Source organism: Cinclus cinclus, chromosome 5 (genome assembly GCF_963662255.1).
Source record: "Cinclus cinclus chromosome 5, bCinCin1.1, whole genome shotgun sequence".
Lineage (NCBI taxonomy): Eukaryota > Metazoa > Chordata > Aves > Passeriformes > Cinclidae > Cinclus > Cinclus cinclus.
The window spans coordinates 50,644,429-50,659,975 of record NC_085050.1 but is presented as its reverse complement, the minus strand read 5'-3'; the positions used below and the strand labels follow the sequence as shown (position 1 = coordinate 50,659,975).

General features: G+C 35.8%; 1 protein-coding gene across 3 annotated transcripts in view; it reads right to left on the bottom strand.

Annotated features, from left to right (window-relative positions):
* Positions 1-15,547, bottom strand: part of TBCK (TBC1 domain containing kinase) — an 80,845-nt gene that overhangs the window by 28,320 nt on the left and 36,978 nt on the right. For all 3 annotated transcript variants that reach the window (XM_062493797.1, XM_062493798.1, XM_062493799.1), the window contains 2 exons: positions 10,023-10,059; positions 8,474-8,635 (listed from right to left, as the gene is read on the bottom strand). In XM_062493797.1, coding sequence (XP_062349781.1) covers positions 8,474-8,635; positions 10,023-10,059 — 199 coding nt within the window. The remainder of the gene's footprint in view (positions 1-8,473; positions 8,636-10,022; positions 10,060-15,547) is intronic.

The following is a 15,547-nucleotide window of genomic DNA, read 5'->3' as shown; positions in this document are numbered from 1 at the left end:
TTAATTCTAGCTCTAAAAACCTTTTTGTGGATGTGAGAAAATAAATCATGATTTTCCTTGACAATATCAGGTTCCCTAGCTGCTTGGAATAACAGGTGTTGAAGATAAATGGACTACGTGATGTCTCAACAGTAGCTAACAATTTTTCATTTTGACTATACTGTAATAGAAGACTGTTATTCAGCATCATTCCCAAGGATAATCCACACAAATGGAGAATTTCACACAATTTCTAAATTCAGGTAAAGAGAGGAGATGCCTTTCACTGGTTATTATTCCTCAAGTTCAGAATACGCCCAAAAGCATCATCATTACAGCTGCACTTTTTTCTACATTTCTGAAAACTAATTTTATTTATAAAAAGTTGAGAATTTCAGTTCAAGATTGAAGTACATTTATAGTGGGGTTGTGATTTCTTTTTTTGTTTTGGTTTCATTTGGGGCTTTTTTTTTTTTTGTAAAGAGACTGTTCTAATTGAGTTATAAGCCCCATTTCCTGAGATTCTTCACTAAGGAAGCATTAGTAGTACTTCTATAATAAATGATATGAACGCAGAATTTAGCTAGTAAAAAAATGAATCTGAACAACAATAATTAATAGTATGAGAAGCATTTGGCTGTGAGAGGGCATAATAACCAACATATCTCTGAAACTGAAGAGAACTGGGGGATGGAATAGGAACACTATTTGCAGTAAAGCTATGAAAAAGCTGAAAGCAGAAATCAAGACTGACAGTGTTAAACACTGAAACAGGTCAAACAGTTTTCCTAGAAACAAGCCCTGTAATTCCAAAAGAAATCCATTTCAGAGAACTGGAAAATAGGCTTGGGCACTGGAACAGGCTTCCCAGGGGAGTGGACACAGCACCAAAGTTGACTGAGTTCAAAGAAGCATTTGGACAACACTCTCAGGCACTCCCAGTATGACTCTGGGGGTATCCCATGCAGGGCCAGGAGATGGACTCGATGATCCCTGTGATCCCTTCCAACTTTGTGCATGTTTGCAAAAAACATAACCAGTTCTCACACATCCGGGTGTGAGTAAAAAATGTAGGAGCCTGTTCTGTGATTTTGGAATGCTTGGTTTCTCATTTCTTCTAAGCAGTGTTTCAGGAGGATAGTGAGCATGGCAGAAAATGAAACTCCACAGAACAAGAGAGAATTTTAAATTATTTGTGGGGGAAGCCATCAAAAGTCTATAACAAATTTAGAAGCAGTCAATTAAAAGCCTAAAACAAATTTACAGTCTGTTGATTAATTGATCTGCTTCTCAATAATGCAAAATAAAAACTACCTCAAGGAAATGCATTTCAACAATGTGCAAACTATAGGCACATGCATGCATAATAATATGGGAACAGTCAACATCTAGCATCCACAAGGGAGATAAGACTATGAGTGGTAAAAGAATTTACTCAAAGAATTTACTTACATTCTTTAAAAAAAAACAAAAAACAAACATAAAAACCAAACAATTACTTTCAGGATATTGGAGTTTAAGACTACATTAAACTGGTATAAATATTTATAGAATATTTATTAGTCACATTGCATGACCAGGCTTCACACTTAAGTAACCTTCAAGCCCTTCTTCATAATTTGTTTGCAATTTCAGTTTAAGAAAAATCACTTCCTGTCAGTAACTAAAATGCAATGCAATCTCGTGCACCCTTACTGGATAAGATCTTTTCTCCTCTTTCTGGCTAATAAGTAAGGGTCTGCTGTGCTACTTCAATCCTGATTTCTTCCCATGCTCTTTCAAATATATGACAAATGAGTCAGTTTCTGGTGAAGTGTCCATTTTTTGTTATCTCCCCAAGATTTTGCACTCACACAGCATTAATCCTGCCTGTACTCTTCCTGCTCCCAAGTCACTGAATTACAAGCCAGAAAACATTACAGCTTCCACATTATTAGAAACATACCACTGATATGTCAGAAGTATATCAAGTCAGAGCCTAGATTCTTGAACAGGACTATGAATAAATGAACAAAGACTACATCAGCAGAATTCCACAGTACTTGACATGAGCAAACAAATTAGAAGAACATTCTTCTGAGAGCAGGGTCTGCAGAAATCTCCAGGTGTGAGCAGCAGGTGAAAGTAACATTTAGAAAGGGTGAAGAGGGTATGCTCAGTCATGGAGATGTCCACGTAACATTTTGGGGCTCTCCAAGATCCCACCACTGGGGTATTTTGCAGTTTTAAAATGATGTGCCTTCTTTTTTTATTAAGACAAATTATTTCCATTGAAAAATCTGTAAAGAAAACATGCTGAACAACATGGTGTCATTAAATATGAAGTGAAAAAATGTAAGCCTGACTTAAAACATAATAAAAATACTATAAAAATAAGTTATAATTTCAAAATTTAGTACATATTCAAAGAGTTTTTGAAAAATTGCAGAGTACCTGTATTTCAAATTGTCAAAGCTGGAACCCAAGTTTCTTAGGAACCAAAGTCACAATTTCATTTTCAAACATTATGTTTAGGAATTCTGGCTCAAATGAGCTCAAGTATTTCACAATTAAGCAACAATCAAGCCTTAGAGGAAACAATTCTATAGCAAAAGCTAATCGCTTAGCATCAAAAGGCCTTCTCTGACATTTCTAAATATGTAAATAATACAGCAATTGATAAAGGCAGGAGCAGAGAAGGGAAAGAAAAATATTCTATAAATTCTGTAAATAGTACAGCAATTGATAAAGGCAGGAGCAGAGAAGGGAAATAAAAGTGATCTAATAGTAGCATCTTGGTTTTGCTATGGCCTCATCCTAACATTAAGACTACTGAAACGTTTCGCTCCTTTTCTGAACTAAACTTACTGTTTATTCTAAGATGTTTTTCATGCCAAACTATAACTTCTTACTAAGCTGGTGCCTGCCTCTATGCACAGCCTCAACTGAAAAGGATGGCTCAGCCTGACAGAGATGCTTTTTAGGTTATGTAAGTGCAGGGTTTATTATTACAGATACAGGAGAGAAGTAGATTTCACTTGAAAAAGATGCTGAAAAAAAGCATCAGTTTAAATGTAATACACCTGTGACAAAAGCACACAGAATTTTATATTTCTACAGCAAAACCGGGTGTGCATATGCTGTTCACAGCAAGTGAACGTAAGTAATGGAGCAAAACATAAGATGAATGGTTCTTTCCTAATGAAAATCCACACAGACCAAGTCTTTGTGTGCAGTTAATCAATTCCAGAGCCTTTTCCTTGGGTAACAGGATACCAGTTAAGAAACTCAGCCAAAACAAACTGCTTCTGCATTTTGGGAATAGACCAGAATTATGAGCTTGGTTTGACAAGTCCATCACAAATACTTTATTACTACCACACCAGGCAACATCAGCTGTCACCACAGCCACACAAGTAGGCCAGAAAATCTCTGTGCTATGAATGCTCTGGTACTGAATAGGTCAGTCAGTTCAACCTCCTGATTCCTGCTCTTAGAAGAAATAGAGGTGAAAGCCCATAAAATCTTTTTTCCTGATGATATACAAAAAGACACAGTGTGCCTATTCAAAAGAACAAATCTAGGAAGACAAGTGATGTTTCTATCCAACATCTCTGTATCTGTTACTGTAAGGAGGTTATTATAAATGAAAAGGTCAACACAGAACTATCCTCTTTACATTATTTATTTCATATATTACAGGACAGTTGTGTGACTTCATTCTTTTTTCATGGATAGCAGTAGAGAAAAGCAGCAGTAAACACTATGAATTATTCCCCAGACATTAGACTGCATAAAGGGCAAGCATGAATTCTTTTCTTACTTGCGATTGTAAAAATTGCTCTGACTCAGCAGTTCACTGGAAAGGTTTACTAAAGAATGCCTTCCCAGGATGGAAATGTGATGGTGTCAGGATTGATGTGAGCAGGGAAGACACAGGATGTCAAGTGACTGTACAAAGAGTAAAGCTTTAAGTCAATCACCAAATGCCACATGCTATGGCTTATTGAGAAGGGAGACAGAAATAGGTTACATAAAGATTGTAGCTAAACTCCAACAAGAAAATGCTTTTAAAACGATTTTATGAGGTGTGCCAGTACTGTTGAACAGCAGACATTTCTAGAAACTAACAAAATGTTACAGACATCTGGAACAGCCCTAACACAGGGCAGGACACTGGCCAGAGACAGAAGCATAGGAATTGCCAGTATCTGATGGAAATAGTCAGAGGGAGGCTACTATGCAAAACTTGAGAAATACACAGTGGAAATAAAGCACCTCAGCAGAAAAATGATCCTTACTTCATAGGTAAATAATAACCAGAAGATGCAAAAAAGGACAGGTTTACAAATTTGCAGGGATCAGCTCACAGGAGAAACTTGTGATGGAGATGAGGAACTTGTGGTGCTACCAACACAACATCCAACAACAGTCAGTTTTTGAAGAAATAACTTTTTTTTGTCTTTTCTGCATTCTTTTTGTTATAATATTTGCTAAATATCTGTTAAGTCAGTTTTAGAATTTGAAATACTAGTAAAACTCACCTTCTTTATCCTAAATCCACGCTTCACAGAAATAATAGGCAAATACTGAAACTCAGCATGCAAAAATAGAGATCATGTTGCTATAGGTTTCTTTCTGGGTGGTAACTATGCGCTACTTCAGTTATTTCAGGTGTAACAGGTATAAACCTGTGTAAAACTCTACAGTCAGAAATTCTGACCAGGCCTGGAGTCAGCAAAATGACACCTACCTTCCTAAGGTGCACAGCATTGAAACAATGAACCCACCTCTTGTTCCAAAATTACAGAGGATGAGCATATTGAACTAACCCAAAGTTTTGTTTGAGAATGTTTTATCCCGTGTTTAGGCTTGGTATTTCCCCTACTGTCTAACAACATTTGTCCCCATCTTTTCATCAGTTCTCAGAAGTCCGTAACTCATCTCTGTACGTCAGTGCTGATATTGGCAGTGATCACTGGAGTACAATCTCTCTTCCAGGCTCTCTACTGCACCCATTACAGGTGGGAGTGGATTGGTCTAAGAATCATTCAACTGTCTGCGAAGAGATGTATGTTTTTGGATGCTTCCTAAAAAAAGCTGCTCTAGACTTCGTACTACTTGTACAGCAGGTAATGAACTTGGTAAAGTCAAATTACAATAATCATAATTTTTGAATTGAATAATGGACGTTATCACACAAACTTACGGCAAGATTCTAAAGATTAAGCTGCAAGCAAAACTGCACGTTTTAAAGTAAACTCATACAGTTGATCCTCAGGCCATGAAAAGCTTTCTGGGTTGTAAATCTGTTGAAACATGAGGTCAAGAGATATCCAGACTGTACAAATAGGCACTGGTCTGAAAAGCAGAGTCCTGTCTCTGTTGTTGGTACCTCAGGAATCTCAACATAGTAGTGTCACCCCTACCGTTTTTATTTTCCTGACACATCCTGCTACATGTCAGACTTAGAGGAAAAACAAAGGTAATGTGTAATGTCTTCGCTCTCTCTGCCTCACCTGAATAAGGCAAAATTTGCTAAGTGTCAAAACTAAAAATTAGCAACAGTTGCAGGGTTGGTTTTGTTTGTCTGTCTCAAATATTCCCAAATATTCTCTGGTATTTATATTGTTTGAATAACTTTTGTACTTAACAGAGCTCCTTAAACACAAAATAAAAAATATGAAAGAAAAAATGAAAGAATTTAAATTTAAAAACCCCAGCACTTTGGTGTAGTAATTTCCTAAGCAATCTAATTCTATTTAAGTTTTAGCAGTTGCATATATGCCCCCTTCATACAGCTCTTCTAAGAATGAATTAGGACATTTGTTGCAAAAGGATTTTCCAGTATTCTTAATTAGCCATTAATTGTTTTGCCAAAATCTTCAAATAAATTTTGTAATCTGCTAGGACATTCTTTGAACAGCATAAAAATAAATTTAAATTTCCAACAGGGAAATGTTGCCAAAAATAGCAAGTATTACCCAACTGTATTTGCTTTATAGATAAAATACGGCCAAAGCTTTGATGACACAAAGCCCCTTAATTTTCCTCACATCGCTATTAATTTAAAACAATAATTCCAATTATGTTATATACGATGCACTGGAAATTAGGCAGTGAGGTTTTTATTTTGTAAAAACAAGAAATCTTAAAAGTGTTCCATGAAGTTTCAAGATAGCAGTAAAATACCTCTATCAGTCTGGAAAGGAAGCTGCTTTCACTGGCAGCTTGAAATAAGCCATTCCAGTGCACACAAAGCTTAAAAATCACAGGAGTTTCAAACTGTTGAACAACAATTGATTTTAGTTTAAAATTATCACAGATGTTTTGAACAACATAATCTCTTCCTGGAAGTGATGTATTTTCAGGTGAAGGGTATTTGTAAATTACTTTCAGAAAATTCTCAGCCTTGGCACACAACTTATCATAACCAAAACAACAGAAGTCTTGTTTGGATGACGCAGGTGACAAAATGCATAATGAGTCAATACTTTTTAATCAGAAATAAGACTCAGGTCAGAAAGAAAAGGCACAAGGCTGTGAGAATTATATGTTGAAAAAGTTACTGATTAAGCTAGACTAACAACATTTAACTTTTAAGACACACTGGGATTGTATTTCGCCCTTATTCTTTATTCCCTTAGTAGTTTTACCATCAGTATTTTATGGTATGCTTTAGATTAATCTCAAAATATTCAATTGTGCCATTACTGACCTCCTAAATATCACAGACATCACCATTTTAAGAAAAAAAAAATCTTTTCAGAAACCCGTATTTCCTACCAGAGTATCAGCAAAGTTGTCATCAACTAAAACCAGCACAATTCATATACATTACATCACTGCAGATTTTAATGTTTTAATTTGATTATATAAACACATATGTATTACAAGAACTAATGACCTCAGCAGAAAGTACTTTCACTGTCAGTAAATCAGTTGATTTAAGATAAATTGGAATCTATAATTCAGCACTCTTCAAGAAAAAGAAAAATACAGAGAAATTACCTTAGGCAAGAAAATAAGTTAAATATTAATGGATCTGTACTTAACTAGGACGTACAGCTAACACATGGGGGAGGAGAGGATAGGGAGAAAATCAATCTTTTAGTTTAGCACTCACATTTCAGCCATCTGGTGACATCCCATTAAACTTGCCATAAACATTTGAAGTGACTAAACATACAGACTGAAATTAAAATTCTACACTATAAGGAATGGCCTAATTAAATTTCTTACAAATTGAAAAATACAGTAGCAAATGCATAGCACATATTAAACTAATAAGTAGGAGACAAATTTTGTCCATACAGAAGGGAATACAGTGAGAGACAATTTGTGACAACAGTATGTAAAGAACTCACAGAGCTTCATTTATGGTAACTCACTGACTTATGCAAGTGTGAGCTCAGCCTCATCTGCTTGCTACCATATCCTAGACTACTGCTAACCTCTGTAAACTCTGCAGCTGTGGAGACGGCAACACTTACGAAGGCCTTTTAAATTCTCCTCCAAAATTAATTCTCTCCCTCAGTTCTTCTGGAGAAGAACAACTTCCGTTTAAATGAATTATGAATTACTGAATTGCACACACGGTGTTCAAATAAAGCTCATTAAATCCATAATTGGCCCAGGATTAACCCTGACGTTAGAGTTATCTAAGGAAAAGGCACACATTTAAGACAGTGCCAACCTCTTACCTATGACCTGTATTATGTTAGTGAGATCCTGAGCAGGAGAGAGGCTATTAATACAAGAACGTAAGGATGCTCTGAGTGCACCAGCCTTCCTACTTGTGTTACTACAAACTAAACCACATCTTTTAGGTGACATAGCTTACTCAGTTCAAATGCATTCTACTGTCTTACTAGGTACTTGGTCAGAAGGAAGATCCAAACTTCACTGTTAACTGCAATGTATTTTTCTAAGGTACCAGTTTGTATGGATAGGTTAATCACCTCCCACTGAGCAAAGACACAGAATGCCTGCACAATGATCATGCAGACTCTGATACAATTTTCAAAGTTATCCTGAAAGCTTTAAATTTGAAATGGAAATATTTAACAGAGCAATTCCAATGGCCTCCTATACTGCTTCCCCTAATCATTTTACATTAATGACCTCCACAGTAAAAGTTTAATTGTGTTAGAAAGGAAAACAGGCTACTACCAGCACCAAAGAGGAAAAGGACTATTCAGAATTGTATTCAATTTATTTTAAAAAATAATTCATATCAACTGATTGTGTCCATGTGGCATGACTAGAAACAGCTGCTTCTGAATTAAACTCTTTTAAATTTCACAACAAATCACTCAAATCCTCACCTGGAAATAACAATCCTACTGCACTCTTGCTGCTGACATCAAAAAAAGACTTCCACTAACTACAATAAATTTTAGTTAGGATCGACACACTCTGGCAGTGAGTTTGCCTAAGCCTAAATATATAAACATATATTTAGAAACACACTGGAGAAGACAGAGAAACAAGGAAGAAACAGTATTTTCTATACCTGGCAAGTCCGAAAAAAGGAGAATGCACTCATTGAATCCATTAGCCAGAAGACGATCCCTCAGCTGTTGAAGTATGGCAACCCCAATACAGAATGGGAAAGAGGAATTTCCAAGCAGTAATGTATCCCACAAGTGAAAAATTTTGTGCAAGGGAAAGACATCTGCATAATGAATAAGCACAATAAATAAAACTCTATAAGCATATGTACACATTAACAGGGTTAATGAGTTGCCTAGGTACTTCTTTCCTCTTCCATCTTGAGTGATTTCTTTTTTATTTGGGAGCAAAGAGGACTCAACCTATTTAGTATCATGTTTCTCTTCATATGCAGTTTGATTACTCTGGAAATCACAGTGTTCTTAATGAATACTTGGAAGCATGTGGGTTTTCACATTTCAAGTATGTCAAGAATTAGGGAATTTATTTTTCTTTTGGTACAGTGCAATTATGTATTAAGGCATGCATATCAGTTTTTCACAATACAAGACATTAATGAGTTAATTAATAAGATAACTACTTAGACAAAAAAAATGAACAGAATAAAGAAAAAAATTGGCAGAATAAAAGAAAGACAAGGAAAAAGGCCTATTAAAAATAACAAGATTTTATATATAAAGCTGAAGGTGGCTCTCTTAAAATACACTATCTTTCAACTAAATAGTTTTAAGACTTTATTGCACTTGATTGCTTACAGAAACCATCTCCTTGGTTTTCCAAATGTAGCAATTCTCATGAACAATACAGAAAAAAGGACAACTGCAAGAACCACTGCTTTACAATAAAAATCTTTAGAAAATGCAATCAAGAATCTCACATTAAGTTCTTTGATATTTCATAAGAGAAATAATCTATCAGCTCTTTTCGTTCTGCCACTTTTTGGAAAATTTAAATTCAATATCTGAATTGTTGATATGTTGATATGACATGAAAAAAAATCTAATATTTTTGAGAAAATTAAGTTTTAAAATTGCTTTCTAGACTTGATTTATTAATTTTCCTCTCTTTAATTAAAACTCACCAAATTAGAAAGCTCTACTTTTTTCCTAATATGCACGCACAAATACAGTAAACTAGTGCTACCAAAATAAGAATGTGTTGATGTCCAACAAAAATATGATTATCTTCAAAAACAAAGTCACTCTCTTTCTTACATTATTTGAGGGACAGCAGGGGATGGTGGTGTGGTTTGATTTTGCTTTTTAACTATTACTACATTTTTTTTCCAGTAGATAACAGCTTCCTCTGAGTACACCCTAAATACTGCATGTGTAAAATAATCCAGATAATAATAACAACAACAGAACAACCTAACAATAACAACTCAAAAAGGCAGAAAAAATACTAATTATTACCAAATCAGAGCAGAAGGTAAGTAACAGGCACTGTTGAGTTTTCTCCTGTTGAGATTTCCACAACACATCCTTGTAAATTATAATACTAAATGATCTATCCTACCAATTAAGAAAGGCTTTAGCTGGAAAAGTGAGAAAAATTAAGCTAACGAAATACAAGAACATTAATCAAAGGAAAAAAAAAAACATACTCACGTGTAAACATTGTAAGAAACCAAGGAATCGCATAAAGCTGCCGAAGGTAGTGATGGGGGGAAGAAGAAAAAAAAAGTTTTGAGAACTCAATTTGTCTATGACAATCATCAACTACATTAAAAATCACCTATTTTGCATGAATTCATTTAGAAAGGAAAATAACTGCAGTGGCAGATCTTCTATCACACAACTTTTATCTCCTCAGAAATTTTTTTCATCTCCAAAGTTTTCAAATTATTAGTCTGTGACACTGTATCGAAAATAATACAAAAACAATCATCACCCTTACTAGGCTTTTTTGCAAAATATAACCTCCAAAGTTATAAAGAACACAAAGATCTGCTCTACTAAACTGTTGTAATTCTCAATAATCTAAGCAAAAATCAAAAATTAGCCAAGGATGCCTAAAAAAGCATAAACCACTTGATTTAATATATCTTTCTGACTATGGAAGAAAATGGTTTTATAGAAATAACTAAAAGTTCAAATCACAATTTTCAAGAGGAAAAATTACCACCTCTGCCTTTTTCTGCTATGCTGGTATTTATTAAAAGAAATACTTGTCAGTGAAGAAATTCAGGAAAGTTTCATTCTCAGTAAATGCTTACTAACACCCAAGCATGTATGCAGTTCTACTGTGACCATTTTAGGGCAGTGTCATCCGAAGGTGTTCTACTTCAGCACTTACATCCCTACAAGAACTGTGCTGCTGCAACAGCTACAGAAAAACTTTAATGTCTGCAAACTTTCATACTCATGACATCGTACAAAGAAAGAAGAGCTAGGCATTTATGACACCCAAAGAATTTCTAATTTTTCGATGAAGTATTTAGCAAGACAAAGGCAAGATAATCCATTTTCCTGAAACATCAAACTGTGCAGAAAGTTTCCATAAATTAGGAATGCAAGAGCGAGATGATCATTGTTAAGTTTTACTCAGCTGCATAGCTCATGTGCTATGAAGATTTACAGTTAAACATAAAGCTTAGTATATGTCTTTTTAACTCATAAAAAGTGCAAATTAATCCTCCTATTGAGATTTTCCTGGAAGTAAACAAATGAGGAGCTGAAACATAATTGATATTATGTTAATAAATTACTTCTTATTCCATAAACTCTGAACTGGGTTATGGCTCTGACTAAATGATGTACACATTTGCTGAAAACCTTCTTAGCACAGCTCTCTCTAAATTTTATTCCTATGCCCTCATCTCAGCATGTGACATCTGAACCATGCTCTCCCTAAAAGAAGGAAGGTTCAATGACCTGTTCACCACTTTTAATAGTCAGCAGGCTTTTATGAAGCTTGACCTCCAACCCACCAATTGATTTTAAGCATTCAAAATCCAAACCAAATCAATTTCTGTCACCATTTTAATCTTATAATACAATCATACCATTTCTCTGAGTATGTCATGACTATGTCATGTTTTAAGTAGATGGCATTCTAGGAATAATAACATATCCTGCTCCCTGAAATAACTGCTGCAGTGGTTGTGATCAGCTGATATCCATTTATGTGCTTGTTTGTATGCAATATCTTGCTTCCCATGCAGCAGAAAAACAAACCTAGTGCCCTGAGGCTCCAGTTTGCTTGGAGGTACATATTATGCAAACCACATTATTTCCTTGGTATTTAAAAGCAATTATTTCCTCCTTTTCATATATATGATTAAAATGTTTTACCAAAATGGATCCTCATTTCCTCCTAATTTCACAAACACCTCTATCACGCATGGATTTACACAGAAATATACAAGAAAATACATGAAATGTGAAGCTTTGATGATTATTAAAAGATAATCACAAGGAAAATCACTGCTTTGCTCTAGACCAGCCTCACCAAACCTATCAGCAGTGACATGAAAAATAGGTCAAAGAATTTAAATAGAAGGTGTCAGGCAAGCTTTTATTGAAGGGACTTTTTCCTCTGACAAAAATAATGCTTTAAGACAAGGAGATGTTGGTAAGCCTGAAGAGGTGATGGATGCTATTATCAAAAAAGAAAAGGGAAGGCACAACACGGGTGGCATCACTCCCTGACGCCGGTGAAAGAGAAGGAGGAGCTGCTCTGACTCCAGGACAGAATCCGGGATGCGCGTGGGAACCAAGGGCGCACACAGCGCTAGTGAATGGTGCCCTCCAGCGGCCGCCGCCCGCAACAGCGCCGCGCCGCGAATAACAAGCTCCAGGAAAAGAGGATTTCAACCCTTCCGTGCCGAACCCTGAAACCTAAGGGGGTTGTGGTTTTACTTGACACTTAACTCTCCGGACCTGGGAAGCATACCTAATGTGTAAGCAGAATAGCATGTGAACCGCTGGAACAGCATGAGAATAAGCAACGTTAAAAAAACAGCCTGTAAAACCAACATACCATTTTTTAGAGACCTTGAGAGGAGCAGTGCGATAATTATAATTTTGCTTTGCATCAGGAAGTAATGCTAACCATGTTCTGCCTTTCCTTTCCTTGCTTACTAAGAGCATCCATAACCTCTTCAGACTTACAAACACCTCCTTGTCTTAAAGCATTATATTCGTTAAATTCAGTGTAAAAGCTCCCTTCGATAATAAGTTATATAGAAAAAGTATAACTTTTTTTTCTGCATATACTTTAGCTGTACCATATACAGTTTATATGAGGTGCCAAATCCAAAGCTAAAGAGGTTTGGTATTTTTTCCCTTGTCTACTGAAAGCCTGTTTCGTTTTCTTTTCCTGTTTGATATTTGCATGAAAAAATGTTGTGCAACACTAAGTGGAATTTTATTTTGCTGAGTTGTTCTAACAACTGTCCCAACTGCTGCTTTTTGCTTTAATTTCCAGTTGTTAATAAAAACTTTCATAAAAACTAAAAAAAAATTTTTTTTTTTGCTTTCTACAGCTTCTTGAAGTGGGGAGGTGGAGAGGGAAATAAACGCTGAGCTCTTCTCCCTGGACCCAGTAACAGGGTATGTTGGAATAGTTCAAAGCTGCACCAGGGGAGATTGAGGTTGGACATTAGGAAGCCTTTCTTTACCAAGCCGGTGGTCAGACATTGGAAGAAGCTTCCTAGAGATGTGGTCGATGCCCCAAGGCCATCAGTGTTTAGGAGGAATTTGGAGAATGCCCCTAACAGCACACTTTTAAGTCAGCCCCGAGGTGGTCAGGCAGTTGGACTACACAAGTCTTGTGGGTCCCTTCCAAAGGAAATTGTCTATTCTACAAACTCCAGATTTTTCACCTTCCCGATCCACATTTGAAACACACATACACATACTCACCCTCAATCCTATATGGTGCCTAGACAATCATGTATTTAAAGACCACATAAAGGTGAAAAAAATAAGGCAAATTGAATCACATTAGATTCTACCCATCTATATGTACCTACACAAACAAAATGAACAATGATCACCGCCTTCACAAGATAAAAATACCAGCAAGAAACTTCTCCAGGTTCATCTTCAGGTAATTGTGTAACAGGACAAACACAGGAAGTACTTCAAGGGCAGGATTTTTAAGATTAAGCCCTATTACTGACACCTCGTGCATATAACCAAAACCAAGCTGAGGTTTGGTTCCAGTAGCTTCAGCACAGTGATATTAAGGAATAGCAACGAGTTTGCTTCTGTGTTGGTGGATAGATGACAACTGTGTCTACCTTCCATAACTCACAGGCAAAAGTGCTTTAGAGTAATTTATGGCAATCACTGTGCTTTTAGCAACATTGTACACTTTCTTGTTCTTCTTCAGTTTAACATAGTCTACTGCTTAGGGTCAGAATTAGTCAGTAAAATAAGGAATGTGTTGTAAAGAATTATATAGGGTGGGGAAGATTATAAACTTTGAGAGAGTGAGGAAAGAAGAACTACAAGATTTACTGTATATATCATCCCTCTATTTATATGTAAATCACATAGCCACAGCAATGTACCTAATCCAGGCACCACATCAGCTAATAATATTCACAACGACTCAAGCTTCAGCCGTGTTCAATATTCTGAGAGCGACGTGACCTGAAGCAAATGAGAAAGGGTGCCAGGAACACAATCTTCCCTGCAGCAGAGCCTGCATTTCAATGATGAAAGATTAATCAAGGTTTACTTTGATAGGATTAGTACTCAAGCACAAAACTCTGGTTCAGATCTCATTACTACAGCACATATCCTTCACCTTGATGGATCCTGTGCTGCCTTATTACAGTTAAAAAAAAAATCACCTCTCTGACTAGTCTAAAAGGCAGAAGAAGAACATTTACTTCCTAAAAAAAACCCTGAACCCTGACAGATAATTCAGAAAGGACAACTTCTCTTCAGAGGTTAATGTTAACTTTAGAACTTGTATTTTTATTCAATGCAAGAGTTTTAAAAAATATTCCTCTTTTGCCATTATTTACTATATTACCTAATAATCTAGAGACTGTCAGATTTAGAGATAAGGCTCATGTATGACTATGTACTGACCAATGACTAGCACAACAGAAGCTAAAATATAGCAAAACGTGATTTCAAACTATTCCACCTGACCTGTACCTTGTAAGTCTTCAGTGGAGAATTGTAACTGTATAAGCAGACATAAGGAGCTACTGAAATATCAGACAAGACCCAAGAGAGGTTGCTAAAGAGTTCTGCCATAGATTAGTAGCCCACACAAGGACCTGTAAGGTGGTCAGAGAAAGTACATCTCTAACTCTTTAGTGGGAATTAACATCCTGGACAAAATACACAGAAGAATTGTTCTGGTCATCGGCAGCCTTTAAAAAATGAGTACTAAATGCATTTATATAGTGATGCTGAAAAATTGATTCTCCCTCAGGCACTTAAATGTTGCTGTTAACTCTTGCACTTCAGCCAGCCAAATATTTAGGCTGTCTACAGATAAATATTCCTCCTTATCCTCACTTCCCTTTCATCTTCCTCCCACCTGTCCTCTTCAGATGTGTGTCATTCGAAATACGTGGCTTTCTCAAACTCCTCTCTTTATAAGGCAATTCACTGGCTTTCTCTTATTATTCGTTATTACTATTATTTTTATTTTTTCTTATTTTTCTCTTTATTTCATTAGGGTTACATTAAAAACACCCTCTACAAATGAAAGTATATACTTTCTTTTCTATTACAATATTTGTAAACACCAATAATGAAAATCTGCCAGTCCCAAACTCCCACCAATTCTTTCAGGAATGGTGTAAAATGAATGACTTTCAGAGGCTTGGTCTTGCTGTTCCAACTTAAAATATTTCCTAAGAAGCGGAAGACCTTTCTGATAAATTAAACTTTGTATTTCTTACAGAAGCAACATATATAAATTTCTTCCTTATGAAAATGGTATTTCTACATCAATATCTCCTGAGTACACTTATCTTCTTCCATTTTGACCTCTCAGTCATCATCTGATCTTATGACCAACTCTTAATTATTAAATTTCTAAATACCGAATATAGAATGATATAGACTGTATCAATTAACATTATCTCTATGTTCTTGCCTAAATCTACTTTTCAGAAACATCAGTATTTGTGGGCAGATAAGCATTTTTATTTTGGCTT